This window comes from Nerophis ophidion, linkage group LG03, assembly GCF_033978795.1.
Source record: "Nerophis ophidion isolate RoL-2023_Sa linkage group LG03, RoL_Noph_v1.0, whole genome shotgun sequence".
Lineage (NCBI taxonomy): Eukaryota > Metazoa > Chordata > Actinopteri > Syngnathiformes > Syngnathidae > Nerophis > Nerophis ophidion.
The window spans coordinates 40,834,901-40,855,421 of record NC_084613.1 but is presented as its reverse complement, the minus strand read 5'-3'; the positions used below and the strand labels follow the sequence as shown (position 1 = coordinate 40,855,421).

Below are 20,521 nucleotides of genomic sequence, written 5' to 3'. Positions count from 1 at the left end.
CGGATGACAGTCACGTTGACAACATTCACCTCCCACTTTCTCAGGCAGTGATGCGTTCATGGACCGCCCGCAAAACATCGCAATGCACACAACAGACGCGTTGTTATCACAGGGCAGAATTAGTTTTTAAAGCTATATCGTTCGTTTTGAATGAGAATCATATACCTATTGGCAAAAACTTATTTTAGATTAATGCATACGCAACCCCGAGAGGGACAAGCAGTAGAAAAATGGATGGGTGGATGGGCATACGTTACACGTTTTGGTCGTGTATTGGTGATCCAGAGATACGTGTCATTACTTAAAAAATAAATGTTTTTGAGAACAATGACACAATTATTATGTACATGTTCGATGGAAAGCAGATTACTAATCATTTTGAGACCATAGCGTCTAAAACATGTTTTCATGTGCTTTCACTAATCAGCTTTTCTCTGCTAAAGCGCTGTAAACGTGAAGTGAATTGACCTAGCTTTACTGCAATTAAAATAGGAGCATATAGTCCGATTTTAATAATAAATTACTTCAAGATTTCACATGTAGGTCTGTGGTTTCCTTTCAACCAAACATTTCCAATGGACAAGGAAGGCAACACACAGATTTCGCTTACGTCACAACACACTACGTCATTTTTGTTATGGCAGCTAACAAAGGATTTGGATCTTGACACTTTGCCAATCCAAAACAGATGTGCCACACTCGTCAAATTATAACAATACGAAAATAATATTACACAGTGTTTTTTTTTATTTGTAACATATTTCCCTTTCGTACATTTTTGTTAGGCGTCCAATTCTGTTGATGATTGTTGCTAGGCAACGCATGACTATGACAACGAGGAAAACAAACCGCAAATTGTTGTTGAAAAACGTCTTTCAAATCCTGTTTCATTTTTTTTGTTTTTATACAAAAGAGGCGGATGTATTTATTTCAATGTATATATTGAGTGTGACAAATTGTGTGTTCAGTTGAAGCGTACAGATTGAAAACCTTTTCAAACCTTCTGCGTGGATGTAAAATGGCAAAAAACTATGGATCACTTGTCAAGGAGGCCATTGTGATGCTCGACAAGTACACCGCTGGCAAACACACCACAGAAGACTTTACTGAAGATGCTACCAAAAATCTGCAGGTATGACAATAGGATACATAACTGAATAAAAATAAATATGTTAAACAACACTTAAACTCCAGATTTAAATATAGTCATGAGACTGAGTAATATTCTGACACTGATGGGGTAATGATTGTAAAACTACAAATGCTAGTGACTTTTTCAGAAAATGAAAACTTACAAACCCCGTTTCCATGTGAGTTGGGAAATTGTGTTAGATGTAAATATAAACGGAATACAATGATTTGCAAATCCTTTTCAACCCATATTCAGTTGAATTTACTACAAAGACAAGATATTTGATGTTCAAGCTCATATAAACTTTTTTTTTGCAAATAATAATTTAACTTAGAATTTCATGGCTGCAACATGTCCCAAAGCAGTTGGGAAAGGGCATGTTCACCACTGTGTATCGTCACCTTTTCTTTTAACAACACTCAATAAATAAACCTTTGGGAACTAAGAAGACACATTTTTGAAGTTTTTCAGGTGGAATTCTTTCCCATTCTTGTTTTATGTGCAGCTTAAGTTGTTCAACAGTCCGGGGTGTCCGTTGTAGTATTTTAGGCTTCATAATGCATCACACATTTTCAATGGGAGATCGGTCTGGACTACAGGCAAGTCAGTGTAGTACCCGCACTCTTTTACTATGATGCCACGCTGTTGTAACAAGTGACTTGGCATTGTCTTGCTGAAATAAGCAAGGTCCTCCATGATAATGTTGCTTAGATGGCAACATCCATCCATCCATCCATCCATTTTCTACCGCTTATTCCCTTTTGGGGTCGCGGGGGGCGCTGGCGCCTATCTCAGCTACAAATGGGCGGAAGGCGGGGTACACCCTGGACAAGTCGCCACCTCATCGCAGGGCCAACACATATAGACAGACAACATTCACATTCACACTCACATTCACACACTAGGGCCAATTTAGTGTTGCCATTCAACCTATCCCCAGGTGCATGTCTTTGGAAGTGGGAGGAAGCCGGAGTACCCGCAGGGAACCCACGCATTCACGGGGAGGACATGCAAACTCCACACAGAAAGATCCCGAACCTGGGATTGAACCCAGGACTGCAGGACCTTCGTATTGTGAGGCAGACGCACTATCCCCTCTGCCACCGTGAAGTCCAGATGGCAGCATATGTAGCTCTAAAACCTGTATGTACCTTTCAGCATTAATGGTGCCTTCACAGATGTGTAAGTTACCCATGCCTTGGGCACTAATGCACCCCCATACCATCACAGATGCTGGCTTTTCAATTTTTTGCACCTAGAATAGTCCTGATGATTCTTTTCCTCTTTGGTCCGCAGGACACGACCTTCACCGTTTCCAAAATACAATTTGAAATGAGGACTCGTCAGACCACAGAACTCTTTTCCACTTTGCATCAGTCCATCTTAGATGAGCTCAGGCCTAGAGAAACCGGCGGCGTTTCTGGGTGTCGTTGATAAATGGCTTTGGCTTTGCATAGTAGTTTTAACTTGCCCTTACAGATATAGCGACAAACTGTAGTTACTGACAGTGGTCTTCTGAAGTGTTCCTGAGCCCATGTGGTGATATCCTCTACACACTGATGTCGGTTTTTGATGCAGTACCGCCTGAGGGAACGAAGGTTCGTTGTATCATCGCTTATGTGCAGTGATTTCTCCAGATTCTCAGAACCCTTTGATGGTATTACGGACCATAGATGGGGAAATTCCTAAATGTCTTGCAATAGCCCGTTGAGAAATGTTGTTCTCAAACTGTTTGACTATTTGCTCACGCATTTGTTCACAAAGTGGTGACCGTTACCCAATCCTTGTTTGTGAATGACTGAGCATTTCACGGAAGCTGCTTTTATACCCAATCATGGCCCCCACCTGTTCCCAATTAGCCTGCACACCTGTGGGATGTTCCAAATAAGTGTTTGATGAGAAATCCTCAACTTTATCAGTATTTATTGCCACCTTTCCCAACTTCTTTGTCATGTGTTGCTGGCATCAAATTCTAAAGTTAATTATTATTTGCAAAAAAAAGAAGTGTTTATCAGTTTGAATATCAAATATGTTGTCTTTGTAGCATATTCAACTGAATATGTGTTGAAAATGATTTGCAAGTCATTGTATTCTGTTTATATTTACATCTAAAACAATTTCCCAACTCATATGGAAACCGGGTTTGTATATATAAAAATAGTGACATGAAAATACTAATGTTACTACATACATTTTGTAGGGTGTGGACGCTCAGGATAAGGAGTTCCTGATTGTTGTGGTCTCAGGATGTATTGAGCATAAAAAATTATTGGACATAGTCATCAACCCCTTCTATGCCCACAATCCAAAACACATACCAAAACAACATCACAGCCAACTTACAGGTAATTTCAATCAGCTATTAGTTTTGGTTTTAAAACACTTTTAACAATTTGTGTTTTTTTTAGTGATCTGCTACCTCATTATATTTCACCTTGATGATCTCGGACTTCCGGTTTACAGTAACATTGTCAGCTGCCTGGACTTTAGGAGCATGCACACTGTAAGAAAACCGTTGCTCTATAACGACAGTCCAATAAAAAACATTATATATATTATACAATATGTGCTGACCTGATTGTAGTTCCTCAGTTTCTTCTTTGAACACCTCACCACTTGGATACAAGATGAGTGGACTTGCATGTACAATGCTGAATATGTGATGGCGCACTGGATTGATCCTCTGCTAAGGTGACGAAAGCATTGAAGTTAGCAGTTTCCAAAGTAAGTTACTGTATGCATACACAGTCATCCCTTTTGTCCTTTAGAAGGCGCTCTAAAATTGAGACACTCTTGGAGAAGCTTGAAGCTAGAGAGAGGGGAGAGAGGGCTTCACCCAAAACTACAAAGCCAGTGGAATTCTCTTTTTCAAAACGTAAACCACATTATCCACCTCAGCCTACACTCAGCCCACCACCGGAAAAACACAGAGCAGTAAGAATACTTTATCATATACACATTACATAGGGGCCATACCCCCAAATCAGTGCCATTTGTTTGTTGTAAATCTGTACAGTAACTTACATTTCTGTCCTATTACAACATTAAATATGATAATACAGAACTACTCAAAATATCTAGATCTTAAGCAATATTTTGTACGAGATGACTCATTTAAATAGAAGACTGTATGATTTTGCAGATATATCACATAAAGCCACAGGCCAAGTTTGCTAATAGAATTTTGACACTTGGCACATCAGCAGTTCAACAAAATATCTATTAAAAAAAAGAACTATATAAGTAAGAGGAGTCATGACGGAAGGCCATATTTTTGGCCCTCCCATGATGCAACTTTCTGGACTATATGTGACTTCAGGTTCAGGAGTTGGATAACACTCCTGAGTAGGGATGATGTTGGTTAAGAAATTATCGAGTTCCTTATAGAATCTCTTATCTAATCCAGATAGGTTGCTGCGTGTGCACTGAGTTCCAAAAGCCATAGAGATGTTATATGACTGGGTCGGCACGCTGTTTATATAGAGGAAAAGCGGATGTGACTGCATGAGGCAGCATTCGGCCGTTATAGGGTGAAGGTTTCAGGTGAGCGAGGATGTTAAAGTCACGCCCCCAGTGAGCATATAGTGCTGCTATGTGCGTTGTAAATAAAAATAAAAAATGCCGACAAACACATCACAAACATGGACGGGGTGCCGCTCACTTTTGACATCCCAGTGAAGCACACCGGAGAAGAAGGCGCCCAGCCCAGTACAGTAGCGAATCAATACGCACAACGGCGCAAGAGAAGTCGGCTTTTTTTGTTGTGCTAGCTTGCTATGCTAATGGACAACGAGTCTGACTTTGAAAATGAGGACAGGGAATCTGGCGTGTTTGATGGACAACTTTCCCAGCTGTTCATTTCGGACACAGAAGATGAGGACTTTGATGGATTTGTGGATGAGAATTGATAAAAAAATAATGGGAGTACATTGAGAAATACTTCAATGAACTCAGCTTTGCTCCTGCTGTCTTTTTAAAACAGCGTCCATGCATGCCGTAAACAGTGCACTTATGTTTTAAACTAGCGTATATTTAATCATGTTTGCGCCCAAAAATACGCTGCGCCTTATTTGTGTTTAATACAAAAATAGCACCCGTAACTGACACGGCGCCTTTTAATACGGTGCGCCTCATGGTCGCGAAAATACGGTATAGTGGCTTCGATAATAGGAACCGGTTCCCAAAAAGGGATTTGCATCCATGGAATCTGTTCTTTTCTTATCAAACAATCGGGAAAACTGGTTTCGAACGTCATCCCTACTCCTGAGTGAAAACCCCTAGAGCAGTGGTTCTCAAATGGGGGTACGTGTACCCCTGGGGGTACTTGAAGGTATGTATGCCAAGGGGTACTGAGATTTTTTTTTAAATATTCTAAAAATAGCAACAATTCAAAAATCCTTTATGAATATGTTTATTGAATAATACTTCAACAAAATATGAATGTAAGTTCATAAACCGTGAAAAGAAATGCAGCAATGCAATATTCCGTGTTGACAGCTAAATTTTTTGTGGACATGTTCCATAGATATTGATGTTGAAGATTTCTTTTTTAGTGAAGAAATGTTTAGAATCCAGATGTCCAGATGGATCTCTATTACAATCCCCAAAGAGGGCACATTAGGTTGATGATTGCTTCTATGTGTAGAAATCTTTATTTATAATTGAATCACTTGTTTATTTTTCAACAAGTTTGTAGTTATTTTTATATATTTTTTCCCAAGTAGTTCAAGAAAGACCACTACAAATGAGCAATATTTTAATTTAATAAATCAGAAACTGATGACAAAGTGCTGTATTTTACTTCTTTATCTCATTTTTTCAACCAAAAATGCTTTGCTCTGATTAGGGGGTACTTGAATTAAAAAAATCTTCACAGGGGGTACATCACTGAAAAAAGGTTGAGAACCACTGCCCTAGAGTGTCATGATCATTTTCCAGTCTTTTTTTTTTAACTAAAATGAACCAAAATATAGTTGGGATGAAGAGTGACACAAATGTTGTTTTTTATTAATCACACTTTTGAATTTCGATTAATTGTGATTAATCAGGGTAAATTACTTGCTTACATTGCTTAAATTAACCTTAAAAAGACCTTACTATTTAACATGTTTTACACTAATACAATTCTATTGTCAGGTCATAAACATTTTTTATATTTTTCACTTGAATGAAAACTTGGCAACAGTTGTATCTAAAGTCCTGCTGTCAGGGTGTATTTTGAAGTGAAATTTGTGAGTGAGCACACCAGTCAGAGTGTTTGTACTGTGGTACAATATGCTTTGACCTGATCACTGACCTTATAGCAACCTGCTTTGTCTTTCAGGTATACATCTGCGGTTAAGGTAAAGAAGGATGTACTGTCAAAAATAAATTGCGTGATTAATCTGCAACTATAAACTATTAAAAAAATCACTTTTTGTGATTAGCCAAATGGATACTCATTATTTTTGACAGCCTTAAAAAAACATTTTTGAAGGATTAAAATGATTAGACATCCTGTAAAAGCCTAATTTTAGGAAGCAGGACAGGCATAATTTATACATTATATTTCCTGGGTATCCAGATGGCACAGATTCATGGGATTGTAGGGGAGTATGTGAGTGAATGATTTTTTGTCTATATGCGTGTGTGCCCTGCAACCATTACATCGGGTAACCTGCCCCTCAGCTGGGGTAGGTTCCAGCTTCCCCATGGTCGTGGAAGATGAATGGACACGGAACTATTGCTTGTATTTTGTGACATAGTTATTATAACGTTTCTTTATGATGGATGTACAGTATAGACTTCTGTACCTTTTTTAGATACCAAACAGCACATACAAGATTGGAAAAGATGTAAAAATATTAGAAGAGAAGAAGCAAAGGAACCATCAAATAATGGAGGTACTGTAGTGCACATTTCACTAATCTGACAAGGCATTTAATTGACATCCTGTCTGTTCTCCACAAAAGGATTTGCTGCATGAGGCAACAACGACATCATTCAGATGTGCAAACCTAAACAAATCTGACCACCCAGAGGTATGAACTAGCTCCCGCACTGTTTAGATTAAAAAACACAAAACAAGTGTTCCAATATGCAACACAGAAAGTAATGTCCCGGATAAAAGAAGAGTTGGACTCCAAGCTCAAGATCAGTTCAGAACACAGAGGTCAGCCTTCTCCTGTTAAGGTGAGCACTAAGTATTTTCGGCAAGCAACATTAGTAGATTATAATTTAGTTGAAGAAATATTAATTTGCAACTTACTTCTGTTAGAAAAAGTGGCCCGTGAAACTCAACAGTGCCACCATCCTGCGACAGAGGGCGCTATATGAACGCAATGTGGAGGAGGAGCTCCAGAGGTAACTGAATTCACAATGTACGGTATCCATCCATTTTCTACCGCTTATTCCCTTTCGGGGTCGCGGGGGGCGCTGGCGCCTATCTCAGCTACAATCGGGCGGAAGGCAGGGTACACCCTGGACAAGTCGCCACCTCATCGCAGGGCCAACACAGATAGACAGACAACATTCACACTCACATTCACACACTAGGGCCAATTTAGTGTTGCCAATCAACCTATCCCCAGGTGCATGTCTTTGGAAGTGGGAGGAAGCCGGAGTACCCGGAGGGAACCCACGCATTCACGGGGAGAACATGCAAACTCCACACAGAAAGATCCCGAGCCTGGATTTGAACCCAGGACTGCAGGACCTTCGTATTGTGAGGCAGACGCACTAACCCCTCTGCCACCTATATAAGTCAATATTATATTACAAATCACAACTTAAAATATGTTAATATCTTACACAAAATGACCAAACACAGTAAAACCCTTACATTTTCTCAAATAGTGGCCTCACTTTGACCTACGCTATTTCTCAGTTTTTACTATATGAGAACACAGTAATAACTGAATAATAGGGCACACTTTGATAGAAGGGCTGGTCGACCCAATTATTTTTGTTTCTTTCTTTTTTTTAAAATAATACTTAATACAACCTGAATTTAAGTTAAATGCATGTTCGTGAGTAATGCCAAAAATTGTGCAGTAATTTAATTGTCATAAATAGAAATATATCCTGCTTATCATAACAGAATACAAGCATTTAGCTTGGTCTTAAGTCAACCTAAATCTTTATGAATTGAGACTCCCTGAAAAATAAACAGTGCACATTGTTGGCAGGCCAGGCTGACCCTATCACCTGTTCCCCTACAATCATAGAAGACTATGAATTTGTTGGTTGCCATCCATCAATCCATCCATCCATTTTCTACCACTTATTCCCTACGGGGTCGCGGGGGACTCCTTTTTTTAAATTTGTGTGAATATTTTGTCAACAATTTGACTCAAATTTAAATTTAACATGAACATTTTTTTGCGCAAAATATATATAAAAAACAGGATAAATAAATAACGGTCTTTTGTCTTTTAATCACTGCAACGTGACAAAAACACATCTTATACAACTGTGTTATCCTCTCATCTGTGACGGAGCAGGAAAGGACTGAGAATACATTTGCCGTAAACTATTTTTGATTCTTATAGTCGCACGGGTCAAAGTGTTTCCCCTTTATTTTGTTCCTAAACATCAGGACAACCGGGCTCTCTGTGCCAAACTTCGAAAACCTTTGACCTAAATCACCTTATCTGCCATTAATACAACAGACATTTCATATACAGTGCATCTGAAAAATATTTACGCTTCACTTTTTCCACATTTGTTGTTTCAAATGCTACAGAAATTAACACATGACAATAAAAACATTTTGCAAATAGAAAAATACAAATAAAAATCACACATACAAAAGTATTCACAGCCTTTGCTCAGTACTCTGTTAATGCACCTTTAGCAGCAATTACAGCTTCAAGTCTTTTTTAATAGGATGCCATACACTTGGAACACCTATCTTTGGGCTGTTTTGCTCATTCCTCTTTTGCAGCAACTCTCAAGCTCCATCAAGTTGTATGGGAATCGTTGGTTTTCATCCATGATGTCTCTGTAGATTGACGCATTCACCTTTCCCTCTATCCTGACTAGTCTCCCAGTTCTTTCCGCTGAAAATCATCCCCACAGCATGCTGCTGCCACCACCATGCTTCACCCTAGGGATGGTATTGGCCTGGGGATGAGCGATGCCTGGTTTCCTCTAAACATTACACCTGGTATTCATGCCAAAGAGTTTAATATTTGTCTCAACAGACCAGAGATTTTTGTTCCTAATGGTCTGAGAGTCTTTCAGAGGCATTTTGGCAAACCTTTTTACTAAGAAATTGATTCTGTCTGGCTTTACCGTACAGGCCTGATTGGTCGATTACTGCAGAGATGGTTGTCCTTCTGGAAGGTTCTCCTCTCTCCACATAGGAATTATGTAGCTCTGACTCTGACTAGACTAAGATAAATGCATCAATGTATAGAGACATCCTGGATGAAAACCAACGCTACCATCAAACCTGATGGGAGCTTGAAAGGTTCTGCAAAGAGGCATGGGCAAAACTGCCCAAAGATAGGTGTGCCAAGTTTGTGGCATCATTTCCAAAAAGACTTGAGGCTGTAATTGCTGCCAAAGGTGACTCAACAAAGTGTTGAGTAAAAGCTGTGAATACTTATGTAATTGGATTTTTTACATTGTCATAATAGGTTATGGTCTGTAAAATTGTCAGAACAAAAATGAATGTATTCGTTTTTGGAATAAGGCTGTAACATAACAAAATGTGGAAAACATGAGGCACTGTGAATCATTTCCAGGTGCACTGTGGGTAAAACTTACATTCATGATGGAGTTTAAAGAGAAAGTTGGTCTGAATGGAACTACTGAAAATTATATTATAGTTCAATATGTCCACGATCAGTGTCAGAGCTTGGTCCGCATTGCTGGCAGTAAGTCGGACACGTTTCCAGTGAGGGTTGGACTCCGCCAAGGTTGCCCTTTGTCACCGATTCTGTTCATAACTTTTATGGACAGAATTTCTAGGCGCAGTCAAGGCATTGAGGGGTTCCGGTTTGGTGGCCGCGGGATTAGGTCTCTGCTTTTTGCAGACGATGTGGTCCTGTTGGCTTCATCTGGCCGGGATCTTCAGCTCTCACTGGATCGGTTCGCAGCCGAGTGTGAAGCGGCCGGAATGAGAATCAGCACCTCCAAATCCGAGTCCATGGTTCTCTCCCGGAAAAGGGTGGAGTGCCATCTCCGGGTTGGGGAGGAGACCCTGCCCCAAGTGGAGGAGTTCAAGTACCTAGGAGTCTTGTTCACGAGTGGGGGAAGAGTGGATCGTGAGATCGACAGGCGGATCGGTGCGGCGTCTTCAGTAATGCGGACGTTGTACCGATCTGTTGTGGTGAAGAAGGAGCTGAGCCGGAAGGCAAAGCTCTCAATTTACCGGTCGATCTACGTTCCCATCCTCACCTATGGTCATGAGCTTTGGGTCATGACCGAAAGGATAAGATCACGGGTACAAGCGGCCGAAATGAGTTTCCTCCGCCGTGTGGCGGGGCTCTCCCTTAGAGATAGGGTGAGAAGCTCTGCCATCCGGGAGGAACTCAAAGTAAAGCCGCTGCTCCTCCACATCGAGAGGAGCCAGATGAGGTGGTTCGGGCATCTGGTCAGGATGCCACCCGAACGCCTCCCGAGGGAGGTGTTTAGGGCACGTCCAACCGGTAAGAGGCCTCGGGGAAGACCCAGGACACGTTGGGAAGACTATGTCTCCCGGCTGGCCTGGGAACGCCTCGGGATCCCCCGGGAAGAGCTAGACGTAGTGGCTGGGGAGAGGGAAGTCTGGGCTTCCCTGCTTAGGCTGCTGCCCCCGCGACCCGACCTCGGATAAGCGGAAGAAGATGGATGGATGGATGGATGTCCACATATAATATATTGCAATATTATTTAAGGTGGTACTTGTCAATAATGCATTTAACAAAATCTTATTAATCCAAAATAAATTCTTGAGAATAATGTTGTTGTTTTTTTAAGACTATCTTTGTCTGCTCCTTTTTTTTTATTTTGAAGACAACATTTTGAAAATATTTAATGTGAACATACTGTATACTGTACACCAATTGTTATGTGTATAAGCATGTACATTTATGTAATAATAATTTTCCTGTGTGGAGTTTGCATTTTCTCCCCATGACTGTGTTGGTTCCCTCCGGGTACTGCGGCTGCCTCCCACGTCCAAAAACATGCACCTGGGGATAGGTTTATTGATAACATTAAATTGGCCCAAGTGTGTGAATGTTGTCTGTCTATCTGTGGTGGCGACTTGTCCAGGGTGTACCTCGCATTCCGCCCGAATGCAGCTGGGATAGGCTCCAACACACCCGCGACCCCGGGACAAGCGTTAGGAAATGGATGGATGGATGGAATTTTCCAAAATTCTTTTTACATATTTTTGTGATAGATAGATTGATAGCACTTTATTGGTTGTTTCAGGAGAGTTCCCCCAGGAATATTAAAAAAATATATATTAACTCAACAAGACACTGTGGTGACTTTTATCTAGATTGTTTACTAATTAATGTATGCTTAAATAGAGAGGACCCTCTCTTTGGAAAAAACTACCACCATCTCTTTAGTTCACAACTACATTTTATTCTTTTCAAAAACAATTAAAGACATGTTGGTCTTGAGTGAACTATTTTTGCTTGATATATATATATATATATATATATATATATATATATATATGTATTGTAGTTGACTTGTCTATTCTTGCTGCTGTAATAATTGTGACGTCTTGAGGGAGGTGACTTTACAAGACCTCCCTTACCTTTTCCTCACACGTGTTTTGCTTTATATTGTATATTATTTGCTTTTTTGGTGTGTGTGCAAATAAGAATAATTGAAGAATTAAGAATGGGAAACACAGGCCCAATCTAGTGTCCTGTGTGTCCACAGAAGAGAGCACACTGGAAAGAGAAATAAATACCGTAAATTTAAAGTATTCGATTAAATACATTTTCTTGTGAAAATAATTGTTTTGTTTTTATCAAGATTAAGTTTTCAGATAACTTTTTGGAATGCTGACTGACAAAAACTAGGTTTGTCCTCACTGTACTCTAGTAGAATACAAACCGGGCTTGACCGCTATAGGAGGAAATATTGTAATTGGAAAAAGTAACTACAACACAAAAAACTAACCTTAAAAAAACAAACAAAAAAATAGAATCCTCAAATGGTATGTACTTACTTTCCGCTGAGTTCCATTTGCCCTTATGTTGACAGATTAGAGACGCTGGCGGCGGGAGCGCACGAGTCTTCTTCTTTTCATCAATGGCAAAAAGAAATGCGTGAAAAAGACCAACAGGAACGGTTAGCAAAGATTGACCAGAAACATGCAGAAATCCTGCTTGGCCAATATGAGAAAATTATCAGCCGCACAAAAGCAGTAGAACTTAAAAAGAAGGCTGCTCTGCTCAAAAAAGAAGAGGTGGGTGCAAAAAAAACTCATGATGACACAGTGCAACATGTACAGTGTCTTCCCTCAAAGGAGTATACATAAAACGTAAAGTCGTTAGTGTACAGCTTGATAGAAGTATACATCTACTGTCCTCTGAAAGTAAGTAATAATAAATAATACAGATATTGTCTACACGGCTGAAAAACACAAGTATACCTCATCGTGAACCAAGTTGTCCAAATGTCCAAACTGTGTCCAAAGTGACAATATTAAATATTTTACTGCCTTAATCCACTTCTGCATGGAATTGACCAGAACTGTTACTGGAATTCTCTTCCACAATCCAGTAGGGGATCATACTCTGCGTCAGAATGTCACAGTATATTTAGATTTTCTCATTGGCGTCTCAAATTGTCAAACTGCAACTCCACAGAGCTCTCATGCAGTCCCAGGCCACACTGCCATGTTTGAGTTTAGGCAAGACACAATTATCTTGGTGCTTACTTGTGTTGCCGGCGATTTAGACAATGGGTGTGTGTTAACTTATTTTTAGCAGATAATAAATATTTATAGCTAAACAAGCTGTACATTAACTACTCTAAAGTGCATGTATGTACAAGTTTTCTACAGTAATTATATTGAAAAGAATATACTGTAATAAAGACAGTTGCTAAAATGTGAAGGCTATACTCACTTTTCTGACATACTGAATGTGAATGGTGTCCTACGGTGTCTTTCCCCCAGGCATCTGAACTGACTCTGAAAAAGGACCAAAGAAGGTTGCAAGAGGTAAATGAAAAGAGAGACTTAGTGCAACAAGTATCAGAGAACTTTAAAAAGAACCCTAAAGAAGCTAAAGAGATGGTGATGAAGTTCAAGCAGAGTGTAGGTAAGCACGCCACACACTGTAACACCATATTTCAAAGCGTAACAATCATTTGCTTTGGGGTTACTCTTTGAGACAATCATTTTCATTCTGTCATCACAGCAAAAGAAATAACACAGCACAGTCAATCGCTCCTCCTTCAAGCACAAGAAGAAGCCCAGGCAGAGCTCAACAGGAAATTTCACACCATCAGTGAACTCCATACCATTGAATATGTTCCTCTCATTAGGTTGAAATATTTTGATGACACAGAGGTGAGTAAGAGATTATATGGTGGCCCACCACACATAGATTTGGCTTTCCCCTCACTAAGAAACACATTATAATGGCATTGGACTATCTGTTGATGTAGCATCCCATTACAACGCCATACAGTAGGTTAGGGCAGTGGTCCCCAACCTTTTTGTAGCTGCGGACCGGTCAACGCTTGATAATTTGTCCCGTGGCCCGGCGGGGGGAAAGGGGATTTTTTTTTTTTTTTGTCATGAAAAGGGAGTTTTTTTGGGTTGGTGCTAAGTGTATCTTGTGTTTTTTATGTTGATTTAATACAAAAATAAAATAAAAACATTTATAAAAATGGTTAGGGTATATATATGGAAGTATGTTTGTAGTGTGGGTGTGAATGTTGTCTGTCTATCTGTATTGGCCCTGCAATCAGATAGCGACTTGTCCGGGGTGTGCCCCGCCTTCCGCCCGATTGTAGCTGAGATGTACAAAATGGATGGATGGAATGGATGATTGTAACAAAATTATTTGCAAACGTGTATCTCAATCTATGCGTGTGTGATCAAATTTGCATATGTGTGTACTAATTTGTGTCTGTACACCAATCTGTGTGTATTCAGATCCGCGTGCATGTGTTTTAAATTGTCTGTCTCTCCCTAATCAGAAAGAATCCTCGATAGGGTACAGTATGCCCTGTACAATTTTAGCGAGCGCATCCAGATTTGTGAGTTTACAATACAACTTGCATTGAGTAGTGTGTGTGTGTGTAAAATCATCTGGATGCACGTATCTGAGGTGTGCCTACATTTAACCAACCACGGAAGAACCAGGCAATTTCAACCAATCAGAAACAATGTACAGCTGAGTTGTGAAAGAGACCTCAATACCCGTCTTACATTTTTTCTAATCGGTTTAAATTGCATAGTGTTTTCCATGGTTGGTTAAATGTGAGCACAGTGGAAGATGGTACGGGTAAGGCCCAGAACATGCTGGGAAGACTGTCTTCCGGCTGGCCTCGGAACGCCTCTGGAGGAGCTGGACAAAGTGGCTGGGGAGAGGGAAATCTGGGCTTCTCTGCTTAGGCTGCTGCACTTGCGACCCGACCTCGGATAAGCGGAAGAAAATGAATGGATGGATAATTGATGATCGGTCGTTAAAGAAAAAAAAAATGTTACATTTAAACATTTTAATATATTTCATTATTACACAAATTAACATTTTGTACCACATGAAAACAAGTACCGAAAATTGGTGCCGTTGAGTATCGGTATCAATTCCCAGGTACCGGAAACTGGTACCATATCAATTCAAATGTGAACGGTACCCATCCCTATTTGTCAGACATGTTTTGTAATGGTATTCTGTGATATTTGCAACTAAAGAAATGCTACTAAATTAGAAGAGAAATATTGTGTACATTTTTTTTGTTAACATGTTCTGGTCAAGTCCTCAATTACAAATTGATTAGCAGGCTGGATATTACATTTTATTAATAGGGAAGGTTCAAACATTGCCGTACAGCAATATGAAGGCTATCAAGTTGTACAACATGGAATGTACAAAATATCAGAAGCATTTAGGTATATATATCACAGATTACAGCTAGGATAGCCTTCAGGCCTCCCGCGACCCGAAAAGGGATGAGTGGTAGAAATGGATGGAGGGATATTACCAAATATCTTTGACAATCAAAGCAAGATCATAACAATCCACATGTTGGGTTATTTATGCGTGAAACTGTTCTAAACATGGAAGTGTAGCTCCTCCTAAAGCAGTAATACAAATTCTGTATTTCTACTAAATACAAAATCTGGCAAGACACAACACACGGCAGGCATTTTTTTTTCTTTTCATTAAATCGTGTTTGTCCTTTTTGTGTTCAGCTGCTTAAAAAAGCATATTTAAAACACATTTCATCCATCCATTTCTACCGCTTATTCCCTTTGGGGTCGCGGGGTCGCTGGTGCCTATCTCAGCTACAATCGGGCGGAAGGCGCTTACACCCTGGACAAGTCTCCACCCAATCGCGGACAAATTTCATTAAAGCAAATTAATTGTCCATTCATGGTGTTAAAACTTGAGAATATTCTGTCCGGGGTACACTTATTAATGATGAAAAATTGTATGTATCTGTGATTAATCGTGATTAATTTTGAGTTAACTATGAACAAAATGCAATGATTGCAATTAAATATTATAATTGTTTGACAGCCCTGAAATTAATTTGTTGTTTTTCTTACTTTTCAAGTTTTTTAATTACTTTACATCTTGTTAAATCCTCTCTTCTACAGCATCTATTACAATTACATGCGTCACAGCCAAATATGCAAATTCTATGATGCCATCATCTTGCACTCTCTCCAACCGCAAATATGAATGTAACAGTCTCATGGTTTACCTTCTTTAAGCATGCGGGCCATGAACTGCTAGAAGAGATGTCACACGTTGAGCTGAAGGAACGGCTGTTCTTCATAAAGGAAGCAGAGATGAATGAGCAGCAGAAGAAGCGCGAGTGTATCCTGGAGGAGAAACAGAAAAAGAAGCAACTGTTGTTGGACGTCGAGGACACCATCAGCCTCCACAATAAAGCCAGGGAAGCAGCTACTACCATCAGGTCAGCAAAATGTGGTGCTAAAGACTAAGTTGTTGAGGAAAACAAGACATATTGATCTTGCTGTATTGTAGAAAAGAGGAGGAGAAGGAAGTCAAGCTAAGATTGCAGCAGACTCGAGAGGAGACGTTGGTGGCTCTGCGAAAAAAGTGTGAGGAAGTGAAACATAGGTGCCACAAACTAAAGCAAAGTCAACTGAACCAGACTAACTGCTCAAAGCAGGTACAGTAGCATCATCCTAACCTAGTAGTGTGCAACCAAGTATGACATGCCTTGCTGACTTTTCTCAGTGTTACTGTTAAGATTATCATAGTGACAGTAAATATATTCTTTGTCTTTGTTTTCATCGGATGGATTCAAGAAGATAAGCTGGGAAGACATGGAGCAGCGCTTAGAGCAGTATGTCGAGAGGAAAAACCCTCAAAATATTTCTCAAAAGGGAACATTGAAAAAATAATGTTGAGTTTTAGTTTAATCATTTAGCATTTAGCACATAGCACATTAAAACCCCAGTTGGCCAAAGTCCAGTACATTATTTAAAAAAAATGCAAAGTAGGGCTGGGCGATATATCAATATACGTGATATATTGCGGGTTTGTCTCTGTGCGATATAGAAAATGACTATATAGTTGTATTCGAGTATACGTTCTCACGCAGTTGCTTTAAGCTGAGGGCATTACATTACAGGCTCTTCCCACTCCTTGTGTCTCCTCCTCGCAGACAGTAAGCGCACATTCTTACATCCGTCACATACTGTCACGTCATACGTCACATACGTATACGCCCTCGCGGAGTAGAGAGGTAGCAGCATGGGTAATGTTAGCTGTGATGCTAGCGGAGTCCTGCGAGTGTTAATACGAGAGAAAGAAGGTGCGAAGGTGGAAACAAATGTAGGAAGAATTAATTCCCAAGAAAAACAGAAGGGGTCCATCGTCTGGCGGTGGTCCGGCTTCAAGCGGGAAGATGTCGAATAGACAACTTTAATTTGACAAGTGTGGGGCACAAGCGTTGCTACCAGAAGTAGCATTACTGCTAATATGTAGCATCATTTGAAAAGTCACCTGCTAGTAACTGTTTAATAAATACAGTTTTGGTCAATTCACTTAGTTGTGATTTCCTTCTCTGTATGAAAGTTTAAAATGAGTATATAATAATGCAGGATGAACAAGAATGTTTTAATGTATACACATAGAATCATCATACTGCTGTGATTATTTGTATCAAGTGTCAATTCAAGGCTAAGGCAAAATAGCCTTAGCCTTAGATATGGCCTAAAAATATCAAGATATTAAAAAAAGGCCATATCGCTCAGCCCTAATGCAAAGCACTGTCACATTTACATTTCAACACAGCAGGAAGAATAAAATACTGCAATAGCACTTATATTTCAAAGGAAAACAGCGTATAGTTCTACTAACTTATATCTTTCAGTAGACTCCATGAGGAAGTGCTAAAAACTACAACATGGCTGACGGAGAGAAGATGCAGTCAAAGTGGAGAGGCACGTAAATAGGACCGCCTTCATACCGCCGCAGCCTGAAGAGACGGTCAGAGAGTGGCTTAAACACGGTCTGTAAAACATAATCATGCAAAATTTTGACCAAAGAACCACCATTACATGTTATGTAGACCACAAGGTAGTGTTACTGTAGGCGTACTATGCTACTACTGTATTTTAATGTTGGTCATTATTGTGGTACTTGGACAGCTAAATGTTTTCTGAGGTGGTACTTTGTGAAAAAAGTTTGACAACCACTGTATAGAAAAAGAAAGGCTATTCAACAGTCTAGGCCCTGCTACCAAAAAGGCTCGCTCTTCTGCTTTTGAGCCTAGGCCACCTCATCGCAGGGACAACCATTCACACTCACATTCACACACTAGGTACAATTTTTTTTAGTGTTGCCAAGTAGCCTATCGCCAGGTGCATGTCTTTAGAGGTGGGAGCAAGCCAGAGGACCCGAAGGGAACCCACACGGTCATAGGGTGAAAATGCAAACTCCACACAGAAAGACAGAGCCCTGGAATCGAACCCAGGACCTTCTTGTTGTGAGGCACGCGCACAAACAACTGCTCCACCATGCTGACCACTTAATAAAATCAAAAATTATGAAAATGCAACATTTTAAATCCTACTTTCCCGGCTAAAAACATTGCCAAAACAAATGAATAGTGTCCAAAGCAGATCGAGAAAGACTCTTCCATGCCTTTGTCTCCAGTGTCCCTAGACTATTGCTACTGGTCTTCTCACACATGATTCTTGTCAATCCACCAGGTGGAACAGCTCTCTAAGGTGTGATTATTCCTTTTCAATTGCAGACTAATGAACAGATTTACTCTGATACAGGTGTAAGCTTTGGAAATGATTTGGGGATTCCATAGTTTCTTACAATTGAGAGAATCTATTTTTTTTATTCTGCTTGATATAAAAATAAAACTGTTACTATTATAAATTGATACTTGATTTGATTGTTTCTTAAGCCAGAAAGTTGCCGTTGAATTGACTATAGTTTTGTGTCATGTCTGTTATTTGCTGTTTTCTACAAAAAAAAACGAATAAACATATCCTTCAAATCCTGAGATTCCAAAATCTTTCAAAGACTATGACAAACCACCATAAAATGTCAGAAAGAAAATAACTGTAATGTTTGAGTAGAAATCTGATATATAAATAAAGTGAAATGTATTTAGTACAATTTGAATATACAAACCCCATTTCCATATGGGTTGGGAAATTGTGTTAGAGGTAAATATAAACGGAATACAATGATTTGCAAATCCTTTTTTGCAAATAATAATTAACTTAGAATTTCATGGCTGCAACACGTGCCAAAGTAGTTGGGAAAGGACATGTTCAACACTGTGTTACATCACGTTTTCTTTTAACAACACTCAATAAACGTTTGGGAACTGAGCAAACTAATTGTGGAAGCTTTGAAAGTGGAATTCTTTCCCATTCTTGTTTTATGTAGAGCTTCAGTCGTTCAACAGTCCGGGGTCTCCGCTGTCGTATTTTACGCTTCATAATGCGCCACACATTTTCGATGGGAGACAGGTTTGGACTGCAGGCGGGCCAGGAAAGTACCCGCACTCTTTTACTACGAAGCCACGCTGTTTTAACACGTAGCTAGGTATTGTCTTGCTGAAATAAGCAGGGGCGTCCATGATAACGTTGCTTGGATGACAACATATGATCTTCCAGTATTAATGGTGCCTTCGCAGATGTGTAAGTTACCTATGCCTTGGGCACTAATACACCCCCATACCATCACAGATGCTGGCTTTCGAACCTCACGCCTATAACAATCCGGATGGTTATTTTCCTCTTTGTTCCAGAGGCATACTTGCAAACCTTGAGACATCCAATTTCGGGAGGTGGGAGGTGGGGGGCGTGGTCGGGGGCGGGTGTGAGGGGGGGCGTGGTTAAGAGGGGAGGAGTATATTTACCGCTAGATACACCTAGTCAAGTATTTCATATATATATATATATATATATATATATACATAATAAGTTGTATGTATATATATATAAATATATATATATATGTTGTATATATATATATATATACATAATAAGTTGTATGTATATATATATAAATATGTATATATATGTTGTATATATATATATATATATATATATATATATATATATAATATATATATATATATATATAAGAAATACTTGACCTTCTAAACATTTCTTCAGTGATGTACCCCCTGTGAACATTTTTTTAATTTAAGTACCCCCTAATCAAAGCAAAGCATTTTTGGTTGAAAAAAAGAGATAAAGAAGTAAAATAGAGCACTATGTCATCAGTCCCTGATTTATTAAATTGTATAACTGTGCAAAATATTGCTCATTTATAGTGGTCTTTCTTGAACTATTTGGAAAAAAAGATATAAAAATAACTAAAAACTTTTTTAGTTATTTTTAAATAAATAAAGATTTCTACACATAGAAGTAATCATCAACTTAAAGTGCCCTCTTTGGGGATCGTAATAGAGATCCATCTGGATTCTTTAACTTAATTGGAAACATTTCTTCACAAAAAAAGGCATCTTTAATTTATGGAACATGTCCCAAAAATATCTTGCTGTCAACACTAAATATTGCATTGTTGCATTACTTTTCACAGTTTATGAACTTACATTCATATTTTCTTTAAGTATTATTCCATGAATATATTAATAAATGATTTTTGAATTGTTGCTATTTTTAGATTTTTTTTTTTTAAATCTCACGTACCCCTTGGCATACCTTCAAGTACCCCCAGGGGTACACGTACCCCCATTTGAGAA

At 39.3% G+C, this 20,521-nt stretch overlaps 1 protein-coding gene across 1 annotated transcript; it reads left to right on the top strand.

The window, feature by feature from the left end:
• The first annotated feature begins 1,018 nt into the window (after nt 1-1,018).
• On the top strand, nt 1,019-18,713 carry LOC133548761 (cilia- and flagella-associated protein 99-like). The gene is made up of 15 exons (XM_061893718.1): nt 1,019-1,132; nt 3,333-3,477; nt 3,541-3,635; nt 3,717-3,823; nt 3,901-4,066; nt 6,934-7,014; nt 7,084-7,152; nt 7,220-7,303; nt 7,389-7,474; nt 12,329-12,533; nt 13,248-13,392; nt 13,492-13,643; nt 16,023-16,228; nt 16,300-16,447; nt 16,587-18,713. Exons 1-15 carry the CDS (start codon nt 1,019-1,021, stop codon nt 16,680-16,682), a joined length of 1,899 nt encoding a protein of 632 aa, XP_061749702.1. The 3' UTR covers nt 16,683-18,713.
• The last annotated feature ends 1,808 nt before the right edge of the window (nt 18,714-20,521 follow it).

Coding starts and splice junctions, on each gene's coding strand:
- LOC133548761 (XM_061893718.1), top strand. CDS start 1,019: ATGGCAAAAAACTATGGATCACTTGTCAAGGAGGCCATTGTGATGCTC. Junction 1,133..3,332: donor ATGCTACCAAAAATCTGCAG/GTATGACAATAG, acceptor TACATTTTGTAG/GGTGTGGACGCTCAGGATAA. Junction 7,153..7,219: donor ACAAATCTGACCACCCAGAG/GTATGAACTAGC, acceptor TATGCAACACAG/AAAGTAATGTCCCGGATAAA.